At 39.5% G+C, this 11,164-nt stretch overlaps 1 protein-coding gene across 1 annotated transcript in view; it reads right to left on the reverse strand.

The window, feature by feature from the left end:
* The window catches only part of CDK13 (cyclin dependent kinase 13), a gene marked incomplete at its 5' end in the record, with an annotated part of 142,766 nt that overhangs the window by 131,317 nt on the left and 285 nt on the right, over positions 1-11,164 (reverse strand). The window contains 1 exon segment of the mRNA XM_006172158.3: positions 11,023-11,164. This exon segment is cut by the window's right edge and continues 16 nt beyond it. Within this exon segment, the coding sequence (XP_006172220.2) occupies positions 11,023-11,164 (142 nt within the window).

Raw genomic sequence — 11,164 nt, forward strand, 5'->3', positions numbered from 1 at the left:
ATGAGGGTTTGTTTTTTTTTTTTTTTTTTTGGGGGGGGGAGGTTTTTGCTATAGGGTGTGTGCGCTTGCCAGAAAGACAGAGAGAGACAGAGAGACAGAAAGCGAGAAATCACCCCCCAGGGGAGATGGCCACACCGCAATCCCTTCTCCTCTTGGGATCTTGGGCACGCACGCACATGCGCACAGTGTGAGTTTAAGCCACCAGGTCCAGGACTCAAACCGCACTCAACTACATGGGAGTCCAGCAACATAACCATTATGCCAACTGCTGATCCACTGAACTACTGAGTATTTCTACCATTAGCCTTTATGTCTTTGTAAACAGGTGAAAGATGAAGAGCAGTATCATTAAAAGAAATTACTTAAAAAGAGGTGAAATAGTTAAAGTTAGATGAATTGCGTTTAGGGCACCAATAAAATATCCCAGTGAAAGTATCCCTATGCAACTGAAAATGCAGAATATTCAGGAGTCATACAGCCTCCATTTACCTTTTTTTTTAAATTTTATTTATTCATTCATTTTATTTAAAGTTGATCAGAGAAAGACAGTCAGAGAGAGAAAGTGAGAAAGCAAGCCACCAGGTTCAGGACTCTAACCGTGGTCGTACATGTGAGTGTGTCCAGTACCTTAACCACCACACCACCTGCTGGTCCCCGCCCATTTACCTCTTTCCACCCTTTTCAATTCCATTGTAAGTAAATTCAAGTTTTTAATCTCTATTTTATCTAATATACCTATTTTACCAAATATATAAAGAACACCAGATTTGTGTGTGTGTGTGTGTGTGATTTAAACAGGCAAAAATTCAAAGCACAAAGTTGTTGCAAACAAATACTATGGATTCTAGCTTGAAGTTTCTGCTTCCAACACCCAATTCAAAGTTTATAAATCTCTATGAAATAAAGCCAACTACAACTAAAAGTAGCAAAAAAAGAAAATTGATATTCACAGAAATAGTATAGGATAGGGACCAGAAGTTGGCATAATAGCTATGTTGCTGAACTTGCATGTAGTTGACAGGGTTTGAGTCTCGGACCTGGAGGCTTAAATTCATGCCAGGTGCATGTACATGCCCAAGATCCCAAGAAGAGAATGGAGGAGAAGGGACTGCGGCATGGCCAATGCCCCAGGAGGGTGATTTCTCACTTTCTGTCTGTCTCTTTCTGGCGTGCACATGCGACCTATAGCAAAAAAAGAAAAAGTATAAGATAAGGAAAAAGATTTCAATAATCTTAGATATAAATATTAAGTAGCACTCCCTTTTAACTTTTTTTTCCCAGAAATAATAACTTTTCCAAATTGGAATATAATAACTTGACAGGGCCAGCAGGTGGCATGGTGCTGGACTCCCACAGGGCTAACTATGGTTCGAGTCCTTGAGCAGGCAGCTTGCTTTCTGGCTTTCCTTTCTCTCTGGTCAAATTAGGAATAACAAATAAATTTTTTTTTTCAATAAATAAAAGCTTGACATAGCATCTACTAAGAAAATTTACACCTTACAGAGTAATTCAGACTCACCAAGAAAAAGAAATCATTCATCTTGATCAGTACATGAGAGTGCAAATAAAAACGCTAGGTATTGGGGACCAGTAGGTAGTGTGGTGGTAAAGGAGCTGGACACTCCCACATGGCTGACCATGGTTCGAGTCCCGAACCTGGTGGCTTCCTTTCTCATTTTCCCTCTCTCTCTTTCTCTACGTGTCTCACTCTGGTCAAATTAAAAATTAATGAATGAATAAATAAAATAAAAATAAAAAAACACTAGGTATCAGGGTCAGCAGATGGCATGGTGGTTAAGGGCGCTGAACTCCCACATGGCAGACCACGGTTCAAGTCCCAGACCTAGCAGCTTGCTTTCTCACTTTCTCTTTCTCTCTGTCCCTCTCTGTCAAATTAAAAAAATAAAGCTAAATAAAATAATTCTTTAAAAAAAAAAAAAGTGACCTATCCACACTAAAGTGACTCCCAGAATTCTCTACTCATTCCAGTAAAGTTTAAGCAAGAAGGGGAGGTTCTTAAATTCCTTCCTTACAAATCAAAACAATTATTTCCTCAATCTGCAAATATACATAAATCATCTGTACTGATTGATTTGTACTTATTTGGAGAGGAGAAAAAAATGTACTTAAACAAATTAAGCCAGTAGTAAGTACACTTTTGAGTTTGTCTCCTAGGCGTAGTAGGGAAAACACAGATGTAGTCAGTCAAATAATTTAAATATTATAGAATTTCTAAAAGCATTATAGTAAAGATAAAATATAATACTGCAGGATCACAGGAAAAAGCATTAGCTTTTTCAAAATGAAGGGAAAAAGGTTTTGATGGCAGGATTTGAGCTGGATTTGAATACAACAGTGGAGGCAGAGAAAGTAGAGTTTGCAGTATCTCTTACCATTTCAAGAAAACAGCAAAAATTCAACATGCCTCTTAAAATAGAACTCTGATGAAAAAAGCCAAATCACCAAAGATATTAACTGAGAATGCATGAGAAAATTTATACTTGGGGCCAGCAGGTGGCATGGTGGTTGAGGCACTAGACTACCACATGGCCATCCCAGAATCGACGGCTTGCTTTCTTTCTCTCTCTCTCTCTCTGGTGGGCACATGTGTCCTGGAGCAAATTAAGTAATAACAATAATAAATAAAATAAGTAATTATTTTTTAAAAGTTTAGACATAACTGTATATAATGGAAGTAATATAATTTAACCAAGATTTTAAGAAAAATTTCCTGATAAAGTATGAACTGGGGGAGCCAGCAGATAATACAGCGTTACATCGCTAGATTCCCACCTGGCTGACTGCAGTTCAAGTCTCAGACCTGGTGGCTTGAAAATCATGCCGGGCCCATGTGCATGCATGCCCAAGATCCCAGGAGGAGAATGAAGGGACTACTGTGTGGCCATCCGCCCAGGGGTGTGATTTCTCACTTTCCCTCTCACTGTCTGTGTCTATCTCTCTCTCCAGCAAGCACACATGCCCTAAGGGAAAAACCTCTTAAAAACAAAAAGAATGAACAGGGAAAGGAACAAGCAGTAACAGGGACAGGAACTCAACAAATTAAAAACAACAGTTTGGACTAGGTGTTGGAAGTAGTTTGTGTTAGAAAAAAACATTGTGATGAGGCCTAAACAGATAAAAATGTCAGGCAAGGTGTAGTCAAAGAAGGACCAAAACACTAAGTCATCCACTGAGAATTAAAGAAATGATTGCAACTTTGGAGACTTTAAGACAGTTCACCTATGGGGCCAGCAGGTGGCATGGTGGTTAAGACACTGGATTCCCACAGTTGGGCCAATGGCAGTTCAAGTCACAGACCTGGCTTACTTTCTCACTTTTCCTCTTTCTCACTGTCTCTCTCTGGTAAGCGCATGTTCTCTACAGCAAGTTTTAAAAGTAATAATAAAGTGAAACAATTCTTTAAAAAAAAAAAAAAAAGACAGTTCACCTAAATTTCTATCTCTGAGTGTTTTTGCACTTACCCCAAGTATCCTGTATTTTTGAAACCTTTTTTATTAAATATATATCACATTAATAGCATTTTATGAGCTGGGAGCTTTTTAAAGTCTACAGTATTTTATATATGTATTTTTTTGAGAAAGAGATTTTTGCCACAGGGCACGTGAACTCACTGGAGAGAGAGAGAGAGAGAGAAAGCAAGAAATCATCCTCCCTCCCCAAGGGGAATGGCCATGCCATAATCCCTTCTCCTCCATTCCCCTTTAGGGATTTTAGGCATGCATGTGCACATGCCCAATGTGAGTTTTAAGCTGCCAGTCTGGGATTCGAACTGTGGTCAGCCATGTGGGAGTCCAGAGATTCAACCAACACACTACCTACTTGCCCCCTCATTTTCTAGTTTTGAATACAACTCTGCAGAACAAAATGCTAAATAACTGATATCGCAAGTACCCTATACATACAATAGGCAAGTGAATACTAACAATTTCACTTATTTTTTTATAATTATTTATTTTTTATTCATTCATTCATTTATTTTTTAGTTTGACCAGAGAAAGACAGAGGGTGAGAGTGAAAGAGAAAGAGGAAGTGAGAAAGCAAGCCGCCAGATTCAGGACTTGAACCCTGGTCAGCCATGTGGGAGTGTCCAGCGCCTTAACCACCATGCCACCTGCTGGTCCCAACAATTTCACTTATTTATATCTAAGGGTCATCACTCTTCTTCAGATGCTCAGGGTCTTCATATCATTCCACAATAAAGCTTCTGCTGCTGCTTGGTGGAATGGAGTGAAAGAGTTCAGGAAATGCCAGACCAAATATGATGCTTTGGTATGCCAATTTCTTTAAACTAAGGGCCCATGGAGAATATTAGCTGTGGGCAGAGGCTTTCCCTGAGCTCCTTTCATCTGCCAAAAACAACTGAACTCCCTCCCTGAAAATATTATCATCCAGGGTAGATTAACCAGATGACAAAAGAGGTGATTGGTGGTTTACACCACAGACTATTACCCACTCTTCCTAGGCTGCTCCAAGACAACTTTTATTACCTGAGAGGCTTTTTCACTGCATAACAAGACAACTTACACTCATCACACATTTCCTTCCCTTACACTTCCATAATTAATGTCCCCATCAGTCCCCAAACACCCCAATCCTCTATTCCTTTCTGTAGCTTGGGATGCTATATAAGATTCAATCATTTGACCATTTTGAGTCTCATATTTTCTCGAATTGTGATGTGCATGTTCGTGATTAAATATGGCTTCTCTCCTGTTAATCTGTCTTGTGTGTCAAAACAGTTCATAGTAATTAAATATGGCTTCTCTCCTGGTCACCTGTCTTGTGTCAATACAATTCACAGCCAACAAACCTAGAACGATGGAGGGACGTAATTTTCTTCTCCCATGTAGGAACTTCTACAGGCTTAAGATAAAGAACCAAATACATATGACAATTTATTATACTGATTATAACAAATCTGACTTCAGATCAAGACATCTCACTACATATCAAACAATAACCAAGTATAATTAATGTCTTAAGAAATGTTTTACAGGGACCAGCAGGTGGCATAGTGGTTAAGACACTGGATTCCCACATGGTCGACTATGGTTCAAGTCCCAGACCTGACGGCTTGAAAGTCGCAACAAAAAAATATTTTTTAATAAATGTTTTTAGCCAATTTTTATGGGCAAAGTAGAAAAGAAATCAACAAGATTTAAACCTCCTTGATGTGCATAAAAACTACAAATTAGGGCCAGATGGTGGCACAGAAGTAATGCGTTCTGTGCTTATGGACCCACATGGGAAGGTCCAAGGGTCATATCCTGAGGCCTCCCTATACATACCTGTAATCTGGGCTGGCTGGGGGTAGATCACAGCATAAAGACCCTGTTGGGACTGCCCTTCCTTTCAAGGACAAAATGAAGTTAAAAAAAAAAAAAAAAAAACTACAAACTAGTAAAGACAAATGAGCTAAAACAGTATTACTTTCCCATTTTCAAAACACTGAAAAAATACCCAAAGAACAAAAATTAACTCATAAATATCAAAGCAGGGGTTAAATTTTACCAAAATAAGACATTGTGTAAAGTGGCTAACTCTTTTGAATGGCAATTGACAACTGAGGGTCAATAAGCATAATACTAAGAACAGGCACTTTCGGGTGCCAGCAAGTGGCACGGTGGTTAAGGTACTGGATTTCCACATGGTCTTGCAGTTCAAGTCCCAGACCCAGTAGCTTGAAAATCATGCTGAGCACAGGTGCATGCATGCCCAAAGTCCCTAGAGAAAAACAGAGAAGGGTCTGTCATATTCTCCCCTAGGGAAGGATTTCTCACTTTCCCTCTCATTGTCACTCTCTGTCTCTCTCCTGTGAGTGCACAAACAAGAAGTACTTTAAAATCATCCATGGGTCTGAATCCAAACTGACCTTAGAACAAATCATTGAACTTTTTAAGAACTTCCGTTTCCCAATCCATCGATGGGAATGTAGTATCACATGAGTTTGGGTGATGAATGTATGTTAAGTATTTATCAATGCCTGGCACACAGTAAAACATTACAATTGGTACCTTTCCTTCCTTTTCCTATGCAGTTCCTTTCGATATACCCTTTCATATTTATTATAGAGCCAACCAGAAAGATTATGTCATTTTTTTCATACCACAATAGTCTAGAAAAGAAAATACGATAAACAGGTTATGGGGCAAGGGAAGCAAAAAAGGGATTGAGGAAAAGAAATACATGGGCTGAGGACTGAAGATTCAAATGACAGTACAGAGCCGACTATGAAGTACAAGTCACAAGAAAGCAACACCAAAAAATTTCTCATACTATGATTTCAATACTATTTTGAATGTTCATGCATTTCCTTAAAAATGCATCAATAAGGGAACCAGCAGTTAGCGTAATGGCTATGTCGCTGGACTCCCACGTAGTCGACCGCGGTTCGTGTCCTGGACCCGGTGGCTTAAAACTCACGCCGGGCACGTGTGCGTGCGTGCCCAAGATCCCGAGAGGAGAATGAAGGAGAAGGGATTGAGGCGTGACCATCCCCCCGGGGGGGTGATTTCTCGCTTTCTGTCTCTATGTCTCTCTCTGTCTGTCTGGCGAGCGCACGCGCCCTACAGTGAAAATCTCTCCAAAAAAAAAAAAAAAATGCATCAGTAATTCATTGGAATAAGCTCTATATGAGCTGTAAAAAGATCTTACTGCTATCTCTTACAGCATAACACACAATCTACATAAAATACTTAAATCAAGTATGTAATCCAGGTCCACAACAGTACTTTTTATTATGTTTAGTCAACTCCACCATCCCCTTGTGTACCTATTCAACTTTCATTCATTCATTTTATGTTTTTATCATAAGACACATAACCTCACTGAGAGAGACAGAAACTGAGAGGGAAAGTAAGCAACCCCCGCTCAAGGGGGATGGTCATGCCAAAATCTCTTCTCCTCCATTCTCCTCCTGGGATCTTGAACATGCACACACACACACCCAGCATGATCTTCAAGCTGCACGTTAGGACCTTGAATCACAGTAGGTCATGTGGGAGTCCAGCACCTTAACCACACTACCTGTTGGCCCCAATTAACCATTACTCATTAAGAATCTAGTTATGGGGACCAGCAGATGGTGTAATGGTTACATTGCAGGATTCCCACATGGTCACCCACGGTTCAAGTTCCAGACCTGGCAGTTTTAAACTCAGGCTGGGTGCAAGTGCGTGTGTGCCCAAAATCCCAAGAGAAGAATGAAGGAGAAGAGACTGCAAGGTGGCCATCCCCCCAGGTCATGATTTCTCACTTTTTGTCTCTGTCTCTCTGACAATTGCATGCACCCTATAGCAAACAACCCCCACCCCCAAAAATCTAGTTACTATAGACCTGCAGATGATGTAATGGTTACGTGGATACACTCCCACGTGGCCGACTGTGGTTTGAGTCAGGGACCTAGTGACTTAAAACTCACGCCAGGCATGTAACCATGCGTGCCCAGAATCCCAAGAGAATGTAAAAAAAGGGATTGTGGCGTGGCCATCCCTCCTGGGGGATTTCTCACTTTCTGTTTTGGTCTCTCCAGCATATGCATGCACCCTATAGCAAAATATCTCTTCAAAAAAAAAAAAAAAGAATCTGGTTATGGTTTCACCCAACAGTGCAGTGGTTAAGTAATATGCACAGAAAGCCACATCCCACATGGCTACTCTGTTACGAATCCCAGCCCAATGGCTTTAAAAATATGGCAGACACTTGTGTATGACTGCTCAAAACCCTGATGGAATAGAAAAATAAAGATGGAAAGGCTGCAAAACTGATGTCCCACTCTTTCTCTCTCTGGCAAGTGCACTTGCCCAAGAGCAATGAAAGAAAATAATCTAGTTCAGTCATACACAGTGCTAAGAACTAAGAATACAATGGTGAGCTACAGAGACCAGTTGCCTTCATACAGGTCACAATCCACTGGCCAATTAAAGAACATAAACCACCTTCACAATAACTAAATTCTAAAAGTAAGTAGGACTTTTTATATTAAGCTGGATGGTGAGTTCGGTTAATTGTTTCTGAACAGTAATAATACATTTACTACATTTAAAAAAAAAATCTCAGTTTTTCAAGCGACCAATAATATTTTAGCTATTAATTTTGGACCCACAAAAGATATTTGACAATCTAGATATAATGTGAAATATCTGAAAACCTTACCTTACGAAAAACGAGATTTTTATAACCAGAGATAAAAAAGAGTGTATATGACAACAATCTTCACATTTAAAATAATCAGCATATAAGGCCAGCAGATGGTATAGCAGTTAATGTCGCTGGACTCCTACGTGGCCAATGATGGTTCGAGTCCTGGACCTGATGGCTTGAGAATTATTTTCCCTCTTACTGTCTCTGTCTCTCTAGTCAGTGCATGCACCCTAAAGCAAAAAATACTCTTAAAAAAAAAAAAAAAAAACCTTTCTCTGTACCATTCCAAAGGGTTAAACTTGAAACAATGGGTAGAAGTTACATGGAGGTGAATTTCTGTTTCAATATGAATTTTTACAATTCAAGCTATTCAACAATAATTCAATCATTATTTATTTCTGTAAGGGTATAAACTTTCAAAAGGCAAATTTTCATTTAATCCTTGAAATGATTTAAAAAGAACAAGTATTACCCCTTTTCAATTTAAAAATTTGAGTTTTTAAGAGCCTTGCTAAAAAACTGGTTAAACCTGAACTCAAGTCCCAAATCTTGGGACCTCAGCTGCCTCAAAGTAATGTGCTTCACACCTCTAGATGTATTCAAGCAGATACCAAATGTCATCTATCGTGAATGTTGACCAGGATAAAGATTCCTCCAAATCCAATCCTGAGAAATACTGATGTCTGAGACCAGCAGGTGGCAAAATGGTTACATCACTATACTCTCATGTAGTCTGCAGAGGTTTGAGTCTGAAGTTCGAGTCCTGGACCTAGTGACTTAAACCTCACACCTGGCATATGCATGAGAGTACTCCCAAATCCTGGAGAATGGAGAAAGGATTGCAGCATGGCTATGCCCACTCCCCCTCCCTGGGGGTGATTTCTCACTGTCTCTCTGGCAAGCGCACACACACTCTAACAAAAATCTATCTCAAAAAATAAAATACTGATGATTAATATAAACACTATGAAAAGATTCAGTAGTGAACAATCATCAAGAACCCATGCTCCATGAGGGCAATGACTTTTCTTTTTCCCCTGCTGTATATGCCAGTCACTGAGACAGTATCTGGCATATAATACATGCTGGATAAATACTTGCTAAATATTAAGTGTGGTAATTTTAGTCATACATACTGTAATAACATATGAAACCTATAGCACTATTACATAATAAAGGACCCTGCTAAAGAATCCAGTAGCCAAAAAGCCCAATAAACACAAAATAACCCTTAAAATTGCATTACACACTTAAAATTGCTCTCTAAAATCCTGGAACTTAACCTTCTCAGTCTGCAAGGCAAACTGTAAATAATGCAAATCATTCTGCAAACCTAAAATATTAGAATTAAAAATAAAATACAAAGTATTATCAAGATATAGGCTGAATTTTGTGAATGAGCTGTTAATGTGCTATTCTTTGCTTAAAACATCGAATAGCATTTTAAGCGTGCTTGGACATAGTCAGAGTGAAGAAATTTACCTCTTCTGACCTAAAGTCAAATCCATTCATATCCTATCTTTACAACCTCTTCCTAGGCTAACACTTCGAAGAGATCTGCTAATTTTACGATTACATATATTATAACTAAATTCAGCATAACCCTTACTTAAAAGATACTCAGCAGCCAATCACTTGGCATTACTAAAAACTGCAACCATCAGGAAAAGAACAGCAATACAAATGTCATTTTGCAATGCCTAAACTACAAGACCAAAATTTTCCAGACATCTGCAGGAATATGAGAAACCACAAAATATGCGAAAGTTGTTCTAATTCATTTTGCACAGTGGGTAAATATCTGAGGGGATTTCAAAAAGTTAACGGAAAATGAAATTAAAGTACTAGCTTATTTTGGTGCAAAAAAACCCTCTGAAATCCGTGCAGTTGTTAATAACATGCACTTTTCATTAACTTTTCGAAGACTCCTCTTAGGTCAATGCACACATACATTTTGGAAAATACTTTAACAATGAAGGTATAACAACTACATAAAAGTCTGACTCCAATTTCACTAAATTATACCTTTGACAAAGGTCCTGATATTTAAAGGTCCAGTTAACTTTCAAGTAAGCAGTTACAAGTTTATAACAGTATAAGAAAGCACTAAGCCATCCACTTGGTTACTCTGGGTTACACCAATTATATTTATAATAATGCTATTAGCAGCTGGGTCATCATCACAAACCAAGTGAGAAACCACAATCTTGTCCATTTTTTTCTTTTTAAAATTATGAGTTAGAAAGACCAGGTTAAAAAAAAAGATCCCACACAATATTACAAAATAGCTATCTTCCTCATCTTCAGATACAGAGCTATCAGTCACACAGCTTTTTACTAAAAAATATAAACATTACAGAAAGGCTGTTTTCCCATCCCTTTAATAATCATATGAAAGATTTGCAATCTATAACTAACTATGACATCAGCAGCTGATTCTGATTTACAGTGTAGATGTTAGTCCCTAAGCTGCGGTCTATTCCTAAATCTCCGACAGTGACAACTCTTCATAGAACTTTCAAAATTCAGACAAATTAAACTAGCTCTAGTTTCACACAATCTGTGCCAGGAAAGCAAAGGGCAGCTGAGAGAAACCTACTAATACACTAACGCAACAAGTTCAAAACTTCGAACTTCTAGAAACGTTCCCTGCTAGAGCTAGAAGGAAAATTCATTCGCTCTGTTGCTTTGTCCCTCCGACACCCTAAAGGTGTCATGGACGCGCGAAAACTCAAGCTGCGTCCCCTCGTCGAGGCTGTGGACCCGGGAGATTTTAAAGAGTCAAATCACCACTTTTCCCTGTCTCCTGGGGGTCGGGCCTGCGCAGTGGAAGCAACCAGACAGGACCGCGGGACTCACCTGAGCACAGGGCTGTAAGGGCTGCGGGAGCGGCGCCAGCTGCTGCTGCTGTATGGGCTGGGGGACACGTCGCCGCCTCGCTCGTAGGAGCTGTGGCGGCTGTAGCTAGGGGAGCGGCGGCGGCTGTAGGGGCTCGGGGAGC

This window comes from Tupaia chinensis, unplaced genomic scaffold (assembly GCF_000334495.1).
Source record: "Tupaia chinensis unplaced genomic scaffold, TupChi_1.0 Scaffold000088_1, whole genome shotgun sequence".
Lineage (NCBI taxonomy): Eukaryota > Metazoa > Chordata > Mammalia > Scandentia > Tupaiidae > Tupaia > Tupaia belangeri.